The sequence below is a fragment of the Schistocerca gregaria genome, chromosome 6, assembly GCF_023897955.1.
Source record: "Schistocerca gregaria isolate iqSchGreg1 chromosome 6, iqSchGreg1.2, whole genome shotgun sequence".
NCBI lineage: Eukaryota > Metazoa > Arthropoda > Insecta > Orthoptera > Acrididae > Schistocerca > Schistocerca gregaria.
The window spans coordinates 216,210,756-216,231,798 of record NC_064925.1 but is presented as its reverse complement, the minus strand read 5'-3'; the positions used below and the strand labels follow the sequence as shown (position 1 = coordinate 216,231,798).

The 21,043-nt window shown below is 41.2% G+C and overlaps 1 protein-coding gene across 1 annotated transcript in view; it reads right to left on the bottom strand.

The window, feature by feature from the left end:
• LOC126277891 (putative neural-cadherin 2) overlaps positions 1 to 21,043 on the bottom strand; it is an 87,669-nt gene that overhangs the window by 56,902 nt on the left and 9,724 nt on the right. The window contains exons 3-4 of the mRNA XM_049977443.1: positions 3,113 to 3,226; positions 2,838 to 3,024 (exon numbers count right to left, since the gene is read on the bottom strand). Coding sequence (XP_049833400.1) covers positions 2,838 to 3,024; positions 3,113 to 3,226 — 301 coding nt within the window. The remainder of the gene's footprint in view (positions 1 to 2,837; positions 3,025 to 3,112; positions 3,227 to 21,043) is intronic.

Sequence of the window (21,043 nt, the reverse complement as noted above, 5' to 3'; positions counted from 1 at the left end):
GCAATATTAGATGACATGTTTCTGGTAAGATCAGTGAAGAATCCTATGGAAAAATCACAAGGCAGGCAGAAAGTTATCAATTTGAAACAATGGTACACTGCCGAGTTCAATAAATTGAAGTGTACTGTAACAATGTGCAAGGAGCCAATGAAATCAGCTTTAGACATTCCAGCTAAAGAATTACATCACTGCAACTACCTAATAGCCAAAAAAGCTTATAGGAAGGCAGTAGAGGAAGCAAAAAAGAAATATAATGATACTTACATTAAAGAGGCCCAAAATCCTTGTAAAGCTGCCTGGAATCTTGTAAATGAGAACAGAAAGAAGACTACCTCCTGCTTAAATTCATCTAGCCCTGATGACTTCAATGAATATTTTGTTAGAATAGTGGAAAAGACAGTGAGTGAAATTCCACACTCTGACCTAGATCCGACAGCAAACATAAGAAATGCAGACAGTTGCAGTATTCAAAACTGGAAGGAAGTACACCCTGAAGACATGATAAAAATTGTGGACTCCTACAAACACTCAGAAAGTGTAGACATCTATGGCATGTCCTGCACACTGCTAAAGAAAATTATTGCAGAATTAGCTCAGACACTAGCCATAGCAATAAACAAATGTCTCTCTTCTGGTGTCTTCCCAGACTTCCTTAAACTGGCACGCACAGTACCAATATATAAGAAGGGGGATCCATGTGAGGTGTCCAGCTTCAGACCAATCTCAGTGGTACCAATACTAGCCCAAGTTACTGAGTATGTGATGCGCTGCCAGGTACTGAATTACTTCGAGGAAAACAACTTATTCCAAAACACACAGCACAGATTCCGCAAAGGGAGATCAACAGTGACAGCCACACTGGACTTATTAAAAACAATCCAACAGAGATTTGAAGAGAGAGAGAGAGTGTGTGTGGCACTGACACTCTGTGATCTCAGCAAAGCCTTTGACTGCATCTCACACACAACACTAACAGCCAAGTTAAGATCATAAGGTGTAGGAGGTGTTGTTCTATCAACACTCCAATCTTATTTGGAAAACCGAAAGCAGGTAGTATCAGTGCACAGAGCAACTTCTCTTGAACACAAACTGGAACATGGAGTGCCCCAAGGATCAGTCTTAGGACCTCTCCTATTCCTCATATATGTCAAAGATATGAGCTGTAATAGTCGAATGTTGCAGTTTGCAGATGACGCTACCCTTATTGCCAAAGGACATACAGCTGCAGAAGCTCTTGGTGCATCAAATTTGATGTTTGAAGAAATAAAAGAATGGTTCATAATAAACAAAATGAAGATCAATGAAGAAAAACCCAACATTTGATATGTATTCTAACCAACATTGAAGACCAAGAAAACATGGAGACTGCCAGACTACTGGGCTTCAAGATTGACAGCAAACTCTCCATGAATGATCACACTGCATATGTATGCACCAAATTTTCTCGTGTGATATACCTCCTGAGGAAGCTGAAGAGGTAATAACTGACCAGTTTCTCACAATAGTCTACCATGCACTCTTCCACAGCCACATTAGCTATGTACTGTTGTTGTGGGGACACTCCTCGGGCAGCAAAGATGTGTTGCTATTACAAAAAAAAGCCATCAGCATCATATTCTCTAGCAAAAGACTGGACCACTGTCAGCCTATTTTCACCAGGCTTGGCAGTAGTTTCTAGCCAGTATGTGTTTTTCTGCCTCATTTACATAAAAGAAAATCAAAGGAATTTTAGCATAAGACAAGAAATACATAATCATGACACTCGCTGTAAGAGGAACATTGAAGTGCTAAGGTGTCGTCTATCAAGTACACAAGACAGCTTTCCAACAGTCGCCCTAAAAATGTACAATCAACTGCCTCCAGAAGTTAAATCCCTGCCACCTGAATTATTTCGGAAAAAAATTGCTCAGAACTTGAAACAACATCCACTATATTCCTTGAAAGAGTTTTTCAACAGTAGTTCTAGTGAATGGACAAAATAATAAATGTTGTTATGTTTTATATATAATTTCGCCTAAATTTAATCTTCTTTTTATGTTAACTGCACATTTAATTTTGTGTTTTACTTAAAGTACATATTTTGCCAAAATGAAACTGTGTGTGTGATCTACATGGACTTGTAAACATTTTGCTTTATGGTATTTTCATTTGCTGCTATGAAGTTTTACTTTCCTGTTTAGTTATATTTCATTCCCTCTATGTTCTGTGTGTTTTGTGCATTGCATAAATATTTTCTGTTATTTGTAATATAAATTTTGTATATGGTGTTGTATAAATGTTAGTTGATAAACATTGTATTTGTGATGCAGTCTGTCCAGCCATGGCTGGTAAACGACGATGATATAGTAATAAAGCTTAACCCAAACTGAGAGGTGTAGTATTTTGTTATGATAAATTTAGTACACTCTGAATCAATGATTGAAAGACATTTTTTCTCTTTTTTATTATTTTTTAACAAGTTATTTTATAAAAACTGACTTATGAGTCATTTTAAATAACTCTGTGCTGTACTTCTGAAAATATAGTTTGCACCCTCTGCACTGTGCATCAGTTATATCAATGGCACTAAAATAGTAAAAATGTAAACTTAGAAGGTGAAGTAAATATCATCATCTAATTGCAGAGTACATACATATAGGTCTGTGCACATTACAGATAACTATAGTTGCAGTTTCTTAATTATTTGTACTTAACAGTTTTTTCATATTGTGTTGTCTTTTGGTGTCACAAGTCTTCTGGCTGATTTGGCCAACTATGATTTCATCCCTTGTATCAATTTCGATTGATTATGGGTACAGTATACAGAATGTGATAGTGAAGGTTTATTCAACACTCACCGTTCTTAAAATCAGCATAAATTTCTAAAGTGTCCATGCCTGTGTATTCAGCTTTCCCACCAGCATGGATTCCTTCCTGTTTATCAATTACCAACCACTGATGCCCTTCAAATACTGATGTTTGATTATACCGTGTGAATTCACCATCATCTAGTTGCAGAGTTGATAATGACCCATATCGTGAAACCTGAAAATTTCATTAAAAGGTGCAGTTTAACTTATTAAGCAATAAAAAGAACTTTTCCCTGTATTTTCATCTTGAGCCTGAAACTTACCTTAACAGTATGCCAGTTTCCATCATCAACAGTTACATAACACAAACAGGTGTATCTCTCTTCTATGTTTTTACTGTTTAAATTATATTTAAAATATACATTTCTTTGCTTTATCTGAAACAGATACAAATTACATAATTGAAAAAAATCTAATTCAAAAATAATAACTTGCATATTCCTGTTGGGGAGGTCACAAATAAAAATCTGCAGTAAGAGGAAAGAAAAAACATGAGTTTAATACTAGAACTCAGGTGCAAATATTCATTTATGATTTTTAAAGTGCTTCTTCTGTTTGTTATAAAATAAAAATAGCTATTTCCTTCACAAGATTTTTAATATAGTGTAATAGTTTGGTATTATGGACACTATTAAATCCAAGGATGGTTGACTCAGGATGGTGTCAGGACATTGGGTACAAACTACCACTTCCTCAGTGGCCATTGTTATGGCATAAAGTTAGTGCCATCATGCCAGTCAGGAACGATGGAGAAGAGAAGGCTGGGACAAGAGGTCAGCCATTTGTATGCTGACCGATCTTCCTCTAGGACGACAATGCGACAGCAGTGGCCTTTAGATGAAAATGACATAATCGCCACACCCAACTGGTGGCAGCACACTTTGATAGCAGCTTCAACATTAACCACTTAGTTAGCCAATGCATTGTAGCCTCTTCATAAGGAATCTCTATGTACCTCAGTTAGAAATCAGCAGCCACTGCAGTTAAGTTGATGTAAGTATTTGTATTTGTCTTGTTGTAATAAAACTCATTAATATGAGTTGTTTGATTGTTTGTCTAGTCAACCAAACATGCAGGATTCCTAGACACAAAAACATGATGATGAGATGTTTGAATAACATGATGTCGATGACATAGGAGCAATGCCATAGTGACAGCCTGTTAATGCTTCGAACCCAGAGCCTCCAGTTGCTTCAGATTGTCTCTGTTTTGTTTTGTAGTAGGCTTTTGTGTTTTTCTGGGGCCTTAACTCTATCTTGTCTTTTCTTTGCAGGAGCATGTTTACATGTTTTACCAGTGTCTCTTACAGTGTTTATCCTTATCAGTGTCTTCAGGTTGGCGTTGCAGAAATTTTCTTTGCTTGTGTGCTTATTTTTATTGGTCCCATTGTCTGTTTATTGCATTTGCCTACTTCAATATCAGCAACCCATTTCTCCCACCCCCTGCTCAGGTGTCTCAGCTACAAGCTATAGAAGCAACACAGCTAACAGAGGTTTCAGACACAGCAGATATGCAGCACAAACACCCGACCAACATGCAACAACTGTAGCTCCAAATGACATATCGCCTTTTTGCCATTTTAACGAAAAATAAGAGGAATGGCTTGAGGGGTTGCAACAATATGAAGCCCACATCATTGCTCACAAACTATCAGGTAAAGTGAAACTACATTACTTTTTGTCAATGGTATTAAGTGCAGCCTTTCACCTCATTCAGAAATTGTTCCCTAATTCCACTCTGAGTGGACTTTCCTATGATCAGATTGTAGGTTCTCTGACTAAGTACTACATCCAATGAGTGAGATGTGGTGGCAGCTAAGTACCAATTTTTATGTGGCAAGAAAAGGTCAGAACAAACTTATCTTGAGTGGGTAACAGATTTGGAGCATATGACAAAGAAATGCAAATTCAAATGTGCTTATGGCGCTTTATATTCAGATGTTATGTTGTGTGATGTGGGCTTGTACAATAAAACTAATGTCAAACTTAGAGAACAGATTTTGAACAGTGAGATCGATCATTTCAACATGTAGTGCAAATTCTAGATCAGTATGATTCAGGTGCCACAATGGCCAATAAATTTGAGCACCCACCAATTTGTCAGGTTGAGTCATCCCTTGCTCACAACTGGCCCAGTAGGCAGCAACAGCATGCATGTGTTAAGCCATGTAAACAGTTCTCTAAACAGTTGGTTACATCAGTGTACAGAATTAAGTCATGCCCTTAGTGCTATTCATGGCACAAACACCAAGATTGCCCATACAGACAAGCACAGTGTTCCGTTTGTGGCAAGAAAGGTCACATACAATCTGTATGTTTGCAATGGAACAAAATTAAGAATTCTGCCCACTCACAAAAATCTAGTCACAAGGTCCATGTAATGAATGCAGTTTATTCAAAGCAAAACCAGAAAGCAAACAGTTTCTTCAGTGCTACGCCAGTCCAACAAACTTTTTGTTCATTTACATCTTAGTGGAAAACATCTGAAATTTCAGTTGGACGCAGGTGCCTCTGTTACATTGCTGAATCTTAACACATATGAACTGGTAGGCTCCCCATGCCTGTCTGAAACTAGCATGCACCTGATTGCTTACAAGGGATAAGACATTCCTGTTCTTGGATAAAATACTTTGCCTGCCATGCATTCCATTTGTAGACTTAAAGAAAGCTTTTGACAATGTTGACTTTCAAATTCTAAAGGTGGCAGGAGTAAAATACAGGGAGCGAAAGGCTATTTACAATTTGTACAGAAACCAGATTGCAGTTATAAGAGTCGAGGGGCATGAAAGGGAAGATGTGGTTGGCAAGGGAGGGAGACAGGGTTGTAGCCTCTACCCGATGTTATTCAATCTGTATATTGAGCAAGCAGTAAAGGAAACAAAAGAAAAATTTTGAGTAGGTATTAAAATCCAAGGAGAAGAAATAAAAATTTTGAGGTTTTCCGATGACATTGTAATTCTGTCAGAGACAGCAAAGGACTTGGAAGAGCAATTGAATGGTATGGACAGTGTGTTGAAAGGAAGATATAAGATGAACATTAACAAAAGTAAAATGAGGATAATGGAATGTAGTCGAATTAAGTTGGGTGATGCTGAGGGAATTAGATTATAAAATGAGACACTTAAAGTAGCAAAGGAGTTTTGCTATTTGGGGAGCAAAATAACTGATGATGGTCGCAGTAGAGAGGATATAAAATGTACACTGGCAATGGCAAGGAAAGCATTTCTGAAGAAGAGAAATTTGTTAACATCAAGTATAGATTTAAGTGTCAGGAAGTCGTTTCTGAAAGTTGTTGAAAGACAGGTGAGGTATGAGTGGCGGCAGCTTGAAATTAGCGGAGGTTGAGGCCTGGCAGATATCAAGAAGAGAGGATATACTGAAGGGCAAGTTCCCATCTCCGGAGTTTGGATAGGTTGGTGTTGGTGGGAAGTATCCAGATAACTTCGACGGTGTAACACTGTGCTAAGATGTGCTGGCCGAGCACCAAGGCATGTTTAGCCACAGGGTAATCCTCATTACCAACAAACACTGTCTGCCTGTGTCCATTCATGCGAATGGACAGTTTGTTGCTGTTCATTCCCACATAGAAGGCGTCACAGTGTAGGCAGGTCAGTTGGTAAATCACGTGGGTGCTTTCACACGTGGCTCTCCCTTTGATCGTGTATACCTTCCGGATTACAGGACTCGAGTAGGTGGTGGTGGGAGGGTGCATAGGACAGGTTTTACACCGGGGGTGTTTGCAAGGGTAGGAGCCAGAGGGTAGGGAGGTGGTTTGGGGATTTCATAGGGTGAACCAAGAGGTTACGAAGGTTAGGTGGATGGCGGAAAGACACTCTTGGTGGAGTGGGGAGGATTTCATGAAGGATGGATCTCATTTCGGGGCAGGATTTTAGGAAGTCGTATCCCTGCTGGAGAGCCACATTCAGAGTCTGATCCAGTCCCGGGAAGTATCCTGTCACAAGTGGGGCACTTTTGGGGTTCTTCTGTGAGAGGTTCTGGGTTTGAGGGGATGAGGAAGTGGCTCTGGTTATCTGCTTCTGTACCAGGTTGGGAGGGTAGTTGCGGGATGCGAAAGCTGTTTTCAGGTTGTTGGTGTAATGGTCGAGGGATTCAGGACTGGAGCAGATTCGTTTACCACAAAGGCCTAGGCTGTAGGGAACGGACCGTTTGATATGGAATGGGTGGCAGCTGTCATAATGGAGGTACTGTTGCTTGTTGGTGGGTTTGATGTGGACGGATGTGTAAAGCTGGCCATTGGACAGATGGAGGTCATCGTCAAGGAAAGTGGCATGGGATTTGGAGTAGGACCAGGTGAATCTGATGGAACCAAAGGAGTTGAGGTTGGAGAGGAAATTCTGGAGTTGTTCTTCACTGTGAGTCCTGATCATGAAAGTGTCATCAATAAATCTGTACCAAACTTTGGGTTGGCAGGCTTGGGTAACCAAGAAGGCTTCCTCTAAGCGACCCATTAATAGGTTGGCATACGAGGGGGCCATCCTGGTACCCATGGCTGTTCCCTTTAATTGTTGGTATGTCTGGCCTTCAAAAGTGAAGAAGTTGTGGGTCAGGATGAAGCTGGCTAAGGTGACGAGGAAAGAGGTTTTAGGTTGGGTGGCAGGTGATCGGTGTGAAAGGAAGTGCTCCATAGCAGCGAGGCCCTGGACGTGCGGGATATTTGTGTATAGGGAAGTAGCATCAATGGTTACAAGGATGGTTTCCGGGGGTAACTGACTGGGTACAGATTCCAGGCATTCGAGAAAGTGGTTGGTGTCTTTGATGAAGGATGGAAGACTGCATGTAATGGGTTGAATGTGTTGATCTACGTAGGCAGAGATACATTCTGTGGGGGCTTGGTAAACAGCTACAATGGGGCGGCCAGGATGTTTGTGTTTGTGAATTTTAGGAAGTAAGCAGAAGGTAGGAGTGCGAGGTGTCGGTGGGGTCAGGATTTTGATGGAGTCAGGTGAAAGGTTTTGTAGGGGGCCTAAGGTTCTGAGGATTCCTTGAAGCTCCACCTGGACATCAGGCATGGGATTACCTTGGCAAACTTTGTACGTAGAGTCGTCTGAAAGCTGACGCAGTCCCTCAGCCACATACTCCCGACGATCAAGTACCATGGTCGTGGAACCCTTGTCAGCCGGAAGAATGATGATGGATCGGTCAGCTTTCAGATCACGGATAGCCTGGGCTTCGGTTGTGGTGATGTTGGGAGTAGGATGAAGGTTTTTCAAGAAAGATTGAGAGGCAAGGCTGGAAGTGAGAAATTCCTGGAAGGTTTGGAGAGGCTGATTTTGAGGAAGAGGAGGTGGGTCCCGCTGTGATGGAGGACAGAACTGTTCCAGGCTGGGTTCAATTTGGATAGTGTCTTGGGGAGTTGGATCATTAGGAGTGGGATCAGGATAATTTTTCTTCATGGCAAAGTGATATTTCCAGCAGAGACTACGAGTGTAGGACAGTAAATCTTTGACAAGGACAGTTTGGTTGAACCTGGGAGTGGGGCTGAAGGTGAGGCCTTTGGATAGGACAGAGGTTTCGGATTGCGAGAGGGGTTTGGAGGAAAGGTTAACTACTGAATTGGGGTGTTGTGGTTCCAGATTGTGTTGACTAGAATTTTGAGGTGTTGGGGGGGAGTGGAGCTGGAAGTGGGAGATTGAGTAGATGGGAGAGACTGAGATTTGTTGGAAAGGTTGTGGAGGGTGAGTGAGTTGCCTTTCTGGAGGTGGGAAACCAGGAGATTCGATAGTTTTTTGAGGTGGAGGGTGGCATGCTGTTCTAATTTGCGGTTGGCCTGTAGGAGGAAGCTATGTACAGCCAGTGTGGATGTGGGAGAGGAAAGATTGAGGACTTTGATTTGGGATAGGAGTTGACGGGTGTGTTCATTGACCGAGTCGATGTATAGGTGAAGGATTAGGCGGGTGAGGGCTATGGATTGTGCTATTTGGAACTGGTATAAGGACTGATGGAAAGAAGGATTGCAGCCAGAGATGGGAACTTTAAGTGTGAGGCCTTTGGGGGTAATGCCAAATGTCAGACAAGACTGAGTAAATAAAATATGGGAGCATAATCTGGCTAGGGTGAAGGCATGTTTGCGGTGGGAATGTAAATAAAATTTAATGGGGTCGTTGTAGGGATGTTGTGAGGTTGACATGGTATTAGAAGGTGGAAAGGGTAATATGAGGTTAAAGTGAAAGTAAATAGAAATTTATATAGGGAGAGGTAAAGGTGTGAAAAAAGTCGAAAAAGTGTTGGTTTGAGATGAGCTATGTTGATCCTGTGCTGAACTTAGGTTGGTGAACAACAATGGGTGCAAAGGTTTGGTAGTTATGTTGTCTCCAGATCACGTTAAAGGGGGGGAAATTCAAGAAAATTTTGAAAAAAAATTCTCGAAAAAAGTTGCGAAAGAAAAAAAAGTTTTCGAAAAAAGTTTCGAAAAAAAAAATTTCCGATAAAATAAAATTCGAAAAAAATTTTTAGAATAAAATCTCGAAAAATATGTGTGTAAATGTATTCAAAGGACTGTGGCTAAACATGCCTTGGTGCATCTTGGCACAGTGTTACACTGTCCGAGTTATCTGGATACTTCCCACCAACAGCAACCTATCCGAACTCTGGAGATGAGAACTCGCCCTTCAGTATATCCTCTCTTCTCGATATCTGCGAGGCCTCAACCTCCGCTAATTTCAAGCTGCCGCCGCTCATACCTCACCTGTCTTTCAACAAACAACTTCTTTGGCTCTGTACTTCCGCCTCGTCTGACATCTCTGCCCTTACTCTTTGCCTTTAAATATGTCTGCTTGTGTCTGTGTATGTGCGGATGGATATGTGTATGTGTGCGAGTGTACACCTGTCCTTTTTTCCCCCTAAGGGAAGTCTTTCCGCTCCCAGGATTGGAATGACTCCTTACCCTCTCCCTTAAAACCCACATCCTTTCGTCTTTCCCTCTCCTTCCCTCTTTCGTGAAGAAGCAACCATCGGTTGCGGAAGCTAGAAATTCTGTGTGTGTGTTTGTGTGTTTTATTTATTGTGCCTATGTACCAGCGCTTTCCTGCTTGGTAAGTCTTGGAATCTTTGTTATTATATATTTTTCCCATGTGGAAGTTTCTTTCTATTTTATTTACATCATCATTAATTAGACTGAAGTATAATACATCATATACAACATGACCAGCAACAAACTGTCCATTCGCATGAATGGACACAGGCAGACAGTGATTGTTGGTAATGAGGATCACCCTGTGGCTAAACATGCCTTGGTGCACGGCCAGCACATCTTGGCACAGTGTTACACAGTCCGGGTTATCTGGATACTTCCCACCAACACCACCCTATCCAAACTCCAGAGATGGGAACTTGCCCTTCAATATATCCTCTCGTCTCGTTATCCACCAGGCCTCAATCTCTGCTAATTTCAAGTTTCCGCCACTCATACCTCACCTGTCATTCAACATCATCTTTGCCTCTGAACTTCCACCTCGACTGACATCTCTGCCTAAACTCTTTGCCTTTAAATATGTCTGCTTATGTCTGTATATGTATGGATTTCCCGCTTGGTATATATGTTAAGAAGGCAATCTCAAAATATCCAGACTGGTGTACGGGGGGCCACAAGAGGTTCACGAGCTTTCACCACTTCTTGCCTGAACTGTCCACTTCTGAGCCAAAAATATCATTTTAGACTGGGAAGAGTTAGCCCAAAAAGCAGACATCTAAAAACGTTTTGCATCACCTCAGTTCCCAGAACTCCTGAAGACAGACTGACTGTTGATATTGTATCACGGACACAGTCCTTTTGACTGTTCAAAGATGACACTAAACCTGCCCAAAGATGTAAACAACCATCCATGAGCAGTGCCTATCAGACGGAAGGGGTCTGACAGCTGATCAGTTCCAGTCATTCCACCAGGAAGGAGGTACACAGCTCATGTTGTTTGTAGTTCAGCCATGCCTAGGGTCTGTAGTTCAACCAAGTCTAGATGGTAAATACTGCAGTTCGATTGTGTCTGCATTGTTACTTTGTGCCAGGAAGAGCTCTCAACAAGGGAAATGTCTAGGCATCTCGTAGTGAACCAAAGCGATGTTGTTTTTACATGGAGGAGATACAGAGAGACATGAACTGTTGATTACATGCCTCGCTCAGGACGCCCAAGGGCTACTACTGCATTGGATGACCACTACCTATGGATTATGGCTTGGAGGAACCCTGACAGTGATGCCACTATGTTGAATAATGCTTTTTGTACAGAAACAGGATGTTGTGTTATGAGTCAAACTGTGTGCATGATGAACAACTTCACTCCCAACATGTGTGGCGAGGTCCATATTTGCAACCACGACACCATGCAGCGCAGTACAGATGGGCCCAACAACATGCCAAATGGACCGCTCACATTCTCTTCACCGATGAGTGTCACATATGCCTTCAACCAGACAACCATGGGAGATGTGTTTGGAGGCAAACCAGTCAGGCTGAACGCCTTAGACACACTGTCCAGCGAGTGCAGCAAGGTGAAGGTTCCCTGCTGTGTTGAGGTGGCATGTAAGGCACCGTAGCAGCTGTACAATATGTGAATGCCGTCCTCTCACCAATAGTGAAACCATATTGGCAGCACATTTGCATGGCATTTGTCTTCATGGATGACAATTCACAACCCCATCACGAACATCTTGTGAATGACTACCTTCAGGAAAATGACATTGCTCAACTAGAGTGGCCAGCATGTTCTCCAGACATGAATCCTATCGAACATGTCTGGGATAGATTGAAAAGGACTGTTTATTTCTGACATGACCCACCAACCACTCTGAGGGATCTATGCAGAATTGCTGTTGAGGTTTGTGACAATCTGGAGAACGAGTGCCTTGACGAACTTGCGGATAGTATGCCACGGCGAATACAGGCATGCATCAATGCAAGAGGACGTGCTACTGGGTATTACAGGTACCAGTGTGTACACCAGTGGGTCACCACCTCTAAAGGTGTCGCTGTATAGTGGTTCAACATGCAATGAGTGGTTTTCATGAGCAATAGAAATGGCACTGCACATAGGCATGGGCTTCATGTCTATCTTGGCCACAATAATGCATTCACTATGCTGTTTGTAGTAGATTACCCACACTCCTATTTTTTTTATTCATTATTAGACCTACTCCTGCATTACCCCTATTCGATTTTGTATTTATAACTCTGTATTCACCTGACCAAAAATCTTGTTCCTCTCCCGCCGAACTTCACTATTTCCCACTATATCTAACTTTAACCAATCCATTTCCCTTTCTAAATTTTCTAACCTACCTGCCCGATTAAGGGATCTGACATTCCATGCTCCGATCCGCAGAATGCCAGTTTTCTTTCTCCTGATAATGACTTCCTCTTGAGTACTCCCTGCCCGGAGATCCGAATGGGGGACTATTTTGCCTCCGGAATATTTTATCCAAGAGGACGCCATCATCATTTAATCATACAGTAAAGCTGCATGCCCTCGGGAAAAATTATGGCTGTAGCTTCCCCTTGCTTTCAGCCATTGGCTACACCATCACAGCAGGGCAGTTTTGGTTAGTGTTACAAGGCCAGATCAGTCAATCATCCAGACGGTTGCCCTGCAACTACTGAAAAGGCTGCTGCCCCTCTTCAGGAATCACATACAAAATTAATATTGAAGTCGCTACATATAACTAATTATTTTACTACCTATAAAGTGAACCAAGAACCCTCTCTAGCTTGAGCAGAAATGCTCTGATGTCAGAGTTAGGGGACCTATAAACAACAACAATTAGAAGTTTAGTTTCACTAAATTCAACTGCCCCTGCACAACATTCAAATATATGTTCAGTGCAGTACCATGATATATCCATGGACTCAAATGGAATACTGTTTTTTTGCGTAGATGGCCACACATTCACTCCACAAGGAACTCCTTGAAAAATTGCCAGCTAATCTATATTCTGCTAAAGGATTCCTCTGAATTGTCAAATTATTTAAGTGGTGCTCTGATTTATCAACAGTCTCAGAGTCAACATCTATAAGCAGTTCATTAACTTTATCTCTATTACCTTTTATATTTTGATGAAATATGCTAATTCCTTCTGTACTTGGATACCTGACCTCCTCTGAAGGTGATTCCTTAGTTAGAGGGACTTCCTTTAAACAGGTATACCTATCAGCTGACTTCAATCTAAAAAAGGTGCAGCTCTAACACCAACTACTACAGGAATGTTTCCATGAGTGGACCCACCATCACCCACTACACTGTCACCTATAAGCTTTGCCAGCCTCCCCTTCCAATACCTATTGAGGTGCAGGCCATGCTTAGTGTAACTCAATTTCTTGATGGATTCAACTGGCACCAGTGCAATGTGACCCATGCTCTCTGCCATCAGTGCCCTCTCCAGCCCTATGATAACACACCTAACAGCTGCATTAGAATAAGGCCGATCAAGATGCTGAAACAGTTGCATGAAATGCAGATTAGTGCCACCAGTTTGAGTAGCTATCTTTAACAGGTCACAACATATTTCATGTAACCCATCCCTATCAAGTCTGTTCCCTGCTCCACACACAATCACTACCTTACCATCTTTCATAAAATTCCTGCCTAACTCCCCTACGCTGTCAGTCACTTAAGCTAACCCTGCACTAGGTTCCACAACCTTGCTGGAACTGCTGACCCACACCTCTACCTTGCAGACTTCTCAGCACCAGTACCTTCTTCTTTCTGTTAGACTTTGCAACTGATTTAGGCCTCCTAACTGCTGAGGACTGCTGCATGTGTCCTACACATACAGCTACAAGGTAATGCGGGTGCACTTTCATGTCTACTGATTGACCCTGACAGAGACATTGACACTTGTGCTGCATCTTGTAACATCGATACTCATGATTCTGAATTGCTTCAGTCCATTCCTCCGAACGCTACAAAAACTGCAAAGGCCATGGTAGCTGATTCAGATTTGAACATTTTGCTAACAAACATTAGCACATCTTGGCCTCACTCACTGCATAGCATAAAGAACTCTGTAGTGTGCTGATACTTTGCACATTGGCATAGCCTCACTATACAGCAAGGTGTGATTCTTGTTCAAAACAACAGTGGACAGTCACTTGTGTTGATCCCCAGAGCTTTGTAAAAAGAAGTGTTGCAGTTACTTCACCAAGGACACTAGGGGATTGTTCATGCGAAACAGTTAGCACCTCAACACTCTACTTGGCAGGGTGTGGACACCTAAATAGAACAGATGACATCACAGTGTCCTGCATTTGTGGAAAATCAGTCTACTCCACCACAAAAATTCTCTACTTGGTCTTAGTCGCAATCACCATGGCAATGTGTGCACATAGATTTTTGCAGGTCCTTTTTGTAACATTTTTCGGTTGATTGTGGTAGACTCTTACAGTAAATTTCCTTTTGCTGTACCAATGAACTTGACAATGGTTAAGGTGTTGTCCTCTATTTTTTGCCTTGAAGGTTTGCCTGAATTCATGGTGTTGGACAATGGCCCTCAGTTCAGATAAAATGAATTTGAAACATTCTGTGAATGCAATGGCATATGGCATCTACCTAGTGCACCATTCTACCCAGAGTCAAACAGCAAAGCGGAACGTTTTGTCAGAACTTTCAAGCAGCAGATGGCTAAACTTCACATCGCACACACCAGGGATCACGCACTGCAACTGTTTCTCACCTTCTATAGTTCACATCCATGAGGTGGACCATCAGTGGTGGAATTGCTTCATGGCCTCCGCCACCGGACACTGCTTCACCTGCTCCACTCTCCTCAGCATTCCACACTGAAGGAAGGCCACAGATATCACGTCAGCTGCATGATATTGTGTTTTTCAGGGTTTTTAGCAGCAGCAGCAGATGGTTGGCACAAGGCAAGATCCTTTGCTGACTTGGCACATGCATGTATCTCATTTCAGGCCCAGACGGATTGCAGGGCCAACATCACAATCAAATTCACCACTGTCATGTGCACGGTGACCCTTCTGTATCTATTCCCCCCAGAATCACAGATTCCAGGGAGAGAGCAGATACGACAACTGCCAGAAGGTGTCATCACAACAGCACAGGATGACCACAAGGAGATGGAGTCTCCGCCTCTTCTCATCCTACCGACGGAGCTGGATCCGCGGACGCTGCAGCATCTGACACCTTCAACATCTGGGTATGAGCCTCAGGAGGTGGATGCGTACTCCCCCCCCTCTCCCCCCCCCCCCCCCCCCCCCCCCTGTTGTGCTCCTAAAGTCAGCACTGGCACGCCAGTCAGGAATGACAGAGAAGAGAAGGCTGTGACAATTTATTTACGTCTCACATTTATAAGAAAGATTCAAATGAATATGATTTTGTGCACTTAACATCTTGTTATGCCATGATTTAATACTTTCACAGCATTTTATATGCTTCTAACCACATTTAAAATAGTTGTGAATCTCAATAACAAAACTATCATTTGTAAAGAAGTGCTCTCCAAGTATGGAAAACAATGATCTGAGCATGTTGTTGGTTAATGTGTGAAGAGCTTATTTATGGGTTTCATTGTTACCTTCTTTCTAGACAACATTCCATTGGAGCTACTGATAGCCGTGAGAGAGCCTGCCCTGACATCTGGTGAGCAAGATGTATGAGACAGGTGAAATACCCTCAGACTTCTAGAAGAATATAATAATTCCTCTCCCAAAGAAAGCAGGTGTTGATAGGTGTGAGAATTAATAGACTACCAATTTAATAAGTCCTAGCTGCAAAATACTATCATGAATTGTTTACATACAAATGGAAAAAGAGGCAGAAGCTGACCTCGGGGAGGATCAGTTTGGATTCCATAGAACTGTTGGAACATGTGAGGCAATATTGACCCTACAACTTATCTTAGAAGATAGATTAAGGAAAGGCAAACCTACACTTCTAGAATTTATAGACTTAGAGAAGGCTTTTCACAATTTTGAGTGGAATGCTCTCTTTCAAATTCTGAAGGTGGCAGAGGTCAAATACAGAGAGCAAAATGCTATTTACAATTTGTACAGAAACCAGATGGCAAGTCGGCCTGTGTGGCCAAGCACTTCTAGGCATTTCAGTCTGAAACCGCGCGACCGCTACAGTTGCAGGTTCGAATTCTACCTTGGGCATGGATGTGTGTGCTGTCATTACATTAGTTAGGTTTAAGTAGTTCTAAGTTCTAGGGGACTGATGACCTCAGATGTTAAGTCCCATAGTCCTCAGAGCCATTTGAACCGGATGGCAATTGTAAGAGTTGAGGGGCATGAGAGGGCAGCAGTGGTTGGAAAGGGAGTGAGATAGCCTATCCACAATGCTATTCAACTTGTATCTTGTACAAGCAGGGGAAAAAAAAATTGGAGTAGGAATTAAAATTCGCAGAGAAGAAATAAAAATTTGTGGTTTGCTGATGACATTGTAATTCTGTCAGAAACAGCAAAGGACCTGGAAGAGCAGTTGAACAGAATGGACAGTGTGTTGAAAGGAGGAAATGAGATGAACATAGACAAAAGCAGAATGAGCGTAATGGAATGTAGTCAAATTAAATCAGGTGATGCTGAGGGAATTTGATTAGGAAATGAGACACTTAAAGTACTAGATGAGTTTTGCTATATGGGAAGGAAAATGACTGATGATGGTTCAAGTAGAAATTACATAAAATGTAGACAGGCAATGACAAGGAAAGCGTTTCTGACAAAGAGAAATTTGTTAACATCGAGTATAGATTTAAGTGTCAGAAAGTCATTTATAAAAGTATTTGAATGGAGTATAGCCATGTATGGAAGTGAAACATGGATGATAACTAGTTTAGAAAAGAAGAGAATAGAAGCTTTAGAAATGTGCTGCTACAAAAGAATGCTAAAGATTAGATGGGTAGATCACATAGCTAACAAGAAGGTACTGAATAGAATTGGGGAGAAGAGGAATTTGTGGCACAACTTGACTGGAAGAATGGATTGGTTGGTAGGATATGTTCTGAGGCATCAAGGAATCACCAATTTAGTATTGGATTGCAGTGTGGAGGGTAAAAACCATAGGGAAGTCCAAGAGATGAAGACACTAAGCAGATTCAGAAGGATGTAGGTTGCAGTAGTTACTTGGAGATGAAGAAACTTCTGCAGGATAGAGTAACATTGAAGGCTGCATCAAAGCAGTCTCTGGACTGAAGTCCACAACAACAACAATACTGCTACCTTTGGTGTTGCAGAAGTTTAATTTATACCATAAATTGTTAGAATGGCATAGATTTCTTTCTCCGACTATAAATACAACACTGACATCATAACACTGGAGCTTCATGACCATTATTACAGTCAGTTGGGTTTCAGCCTAAGGCCTGTTAAGTATGAAACTTTCCAAGCAGTATGTAACTTTCAAGCATGTCTATATCTCAGAATGAGATTTTCACTCTGCAGCGGAGTGTGCGCTGATATGAAACTTCCTGGCAGATTAAAACTGTGTGCCCGACCGAGACTCGAACTCGGGACCTTTGCCTTTCGCGGGCAAGTGCTCTACCAACTGAGCTACCGAAGCACGACTCACGTCCGGTACTCACAGCTTTACTTCTGCCAGTATCCATCTCCTACCTTCCAAACTTTACAGAAGCTCTTCTGCGAAACTTGCAGAACTAGCACTCCTGAAAGAAAGGATATTGCGGAGACATGGCTTAGCCACAGCCTGGGGGATGTTTCCAGAATGATATTTTCACTCTGCAGCGGAGTGTGCGCTGATATGGCGCATGGCTAAGCCATGTCTCCGCAATATCCTTTCTTTCAGGAGTGCTAGTTCTGCAAGTTTCGCAGAAGAGCTTCTGTAAAGTTTGGAAGGTAGGAGATGGATACTGGCAGAAGTAAAGCTGTGAGTACCGGACGTGAGTCGTGCTTCGGTAGCTCAGTTGGTAGAGCACTTGCCCGCGAAAGGCAAAGGTCCCGAGTTCGAGTCTCGGTCGGGCACACAGTTTTAATCTGCCAGGAAGTTTCATGTCTATATCTCACCTTAATAGATTTTTTAACTACAAAACTGAGATGTAGATGAAAGAGAGAGCTTCCTTTAGACTACAACCTTTCTTCATGTCAGTCTTAACTTCAAAACCTACTCTGATGTTGTCATTTGTGGTAACACAAGTGGTCACATCATCTAAGAATAATTTCAAGATTATCACTTAATCTGTTTTATTGCCATAAAGAGTAAGATATTTCCAGAGTATATGAGGGGACTATCCTCCACATTTATCAATCATTAAGTTCTAATTTTACAAAGTGGAAAACCATTTTCTTGCAATATGTTTTTATTTTACATCAACAGTACTCTCCCCTCCCCCCCCCCCCAAGTCATAGCCTGTGTAACAAATAGGGCAGGTTTCATATATTTGTGTACTGAAACAAATAAAGATACTATTATGTACTGCTTAAGCAGTAATTTTGCTTGCAGATACAAGCTTCATATGTTTCAACAAATACTTTGGTCAACATTGGCAAATGCCATCACTGCAAACATAAAGGCTATGTAAAGGAGTTCACTTTGATTATAGCTCTACCCTTGTAGTAATCATTTGGTACATAAGATAGGAAAACAATACAATACTGTCAGTAGCGACATAACAAGAGCCATTAACTGATACTGATTTATTTTTCTATAACAATAAACTCCCCTAAATGAAAAAGTCAAATATCATGAAGTATATTTTGAACATAATACAGTATCAGGTACCTACAAAGAGGAAGGAAAAAGAAAAGATTTGGTCATTATTTATAATCCACAAAACTCTGAATGCATGGAGACATGAGCTCAGTTAACATGGCAAAGAACAAAGATACATTCAACCACTGTCAGTCACAAAAAAGACTGTCAAGGAATAGATATTACTCACTGACCTTACATAATCACTAATAATAATTCTTTTTTCAATGGCCTGTATGCTACAACATTCTCTTTTAGGTGTCAATATAATCCAGACTGATATGCACTTGTCAATATGAATGCATAATATCTAGATTGTGATTGAGAGGCTTGGACAGTTTTGGTAGGTCACTAAGCACAGTTACTGGTTGTAAAATCTTGCTTGTATCCTCTAAGTTATGCTGAGCATTTCATTGGGCACAGGTTGATGTTCCTGGCATAGTAAATATGGGTTTAGGCCTGTCCTGTTCACTTTCATTGTGATAGGCAAGCTGTTGATTTTTGTGCCTTATAGGGTCCATCATGTGCAACTCCACATTTTGCATACATCATCATGCATGACCAAATTGGTTACAAGACTTTAAATCATAAAAATGAATGGTTGTGTAACACTTTGCCCTTCTGAAACAGGTTCTAGTTGGTGTATCTGCGTTCACAGGTGCTTCATAGAGTGTGATGTATCAATAGTGGGAATTCACAGAGAATCATAATGCTTGTCTGTATGTCTCTTGACAGCTGTTGGAATAAGGTATTCATTTAAGAGTGCCCACAGAATGAGAAAAATACTGGTAGGTATTTGGTCCAGTGCTTTGTTGAATGGCATATGAGCACAGTCTTCAGCTAATGGTGTAGATGTTACACTATGCCATTTGCAACTGAATGCTAGGCCGTGCTTCTAATGCAGCTTAGTTCTGGCAATGTTACTAATGCCTAAGCATTCAAATCAACTAGCCTGATCAGTGATAGAATGAAGTAGGACTTCAAACAATATGATCCACCCCTGATGGGAGCTCTTGGCAATGGTTGTTGCTTCTGAACCTTCTATTACAAAAACTTCCACCAAGCGAGAGGACTAGTCAGTCGATCCAATCACTGTTTTGGTGAAGAAAGTAACTGGTAGTGCTGCTACCTTCAGTAGATATGCCATACATCTCACTCCTGGATTTGCAAGATTATGGAGTGAGGAGATGGCAGCACATTTTTTTAAAAACTTTTTATGTGTTTGAACAAGAAAATGTAGCATCAATAATACCTTTGAATTAGCGGAGCAAATCTACATCTTCAGTATTCCACATGTTGACAGGTTTGCCTCACTCAGTATCATTAACCTCTATACTAATGCAGCAGTTGCCAAAACTATTGACAGAGTAAAGGAAAATTTATGCTAACCATTGGCAATCACGACAATAAGTACTTAAACCATGTGTTGTATAAAATACTTTGTGACATATGTGATAAACTGTACACTGAACAAACAGGTTGGAATTTTCAATTCAGATTTAATGAACATACATCATGAGTGGCAAGTAGTAAATATATTTTTGGGTCAACACATTGCATTGCATGCAATAATCACTTCTTCGAGCACAGACATTGCCCCTCAGTGCAATCAGAATTTTGGTAGTGCCACATGTGTGTGTGTGAGTGTGTGTGTGTGTGTGTGTGTGTGTGTGTGTGTGTGTGTGTGTGTTTAAAATGAATGATGAAGCGATTCTCAGTGCATCATGATTGCTACTATGACTCCTTCTTGGATAAGAAAGTTACCTATCCACAGTGAGGGTAGACACTCTTTACAAAACATGCTTCCTCTACACTACTCCTCTCCATTGTGGCAACTGATTCACTTACAATCCAATTTCAGATCAACCAAGCTAAAATGTGTGCACTATACTGTTTGTAAATCACTTGAATCCTGTTTGTAAATCACTCTATTGTGGGCTTCTTTACTCTTTACCTATGCACTGGCAGAAACTGAAAGACTTTGGGGTGTTAATTCTTTGTGTCTGGCCACTATAACTATAATAATAATAACAATAATAATAATACTGTGTACAGCATTATAGTAGCCCTTATGTAGTTACTGTTGTGTCATGTTATCAATTAATTCATTTATCTTCTTCAAAGGAAATAATGAAGCAATTTCTGGTCTGTTGCACAAAATATCTACAACTTGGAAAAGACATCTTCATCCTACATCTAGTGTTTGTTATGTATAGGCCACAATGTCTCATTTTTACAATCACTGATATATGGTAGAAAGTACAAAGTATGTGTGTACTTGTTGGAATTGTGAGGAGCCTGTGACATCCACTGTATAGTGTCACGCATTAATGCTAGCGATTAATAAAATGTAATTATTGATAACTTGTATAATTAATATATACAACCATGGTGCCCTACTATGTCCATTATCTGAAAGGTTTTTATGTACAAATTAGAATTAAACTTTTCGCAGCATTTTTCATTCTCCATACAATATGGCTATTTCTGCCATACTGTTATTGGAACAATGCCTAGCTTCATTTAA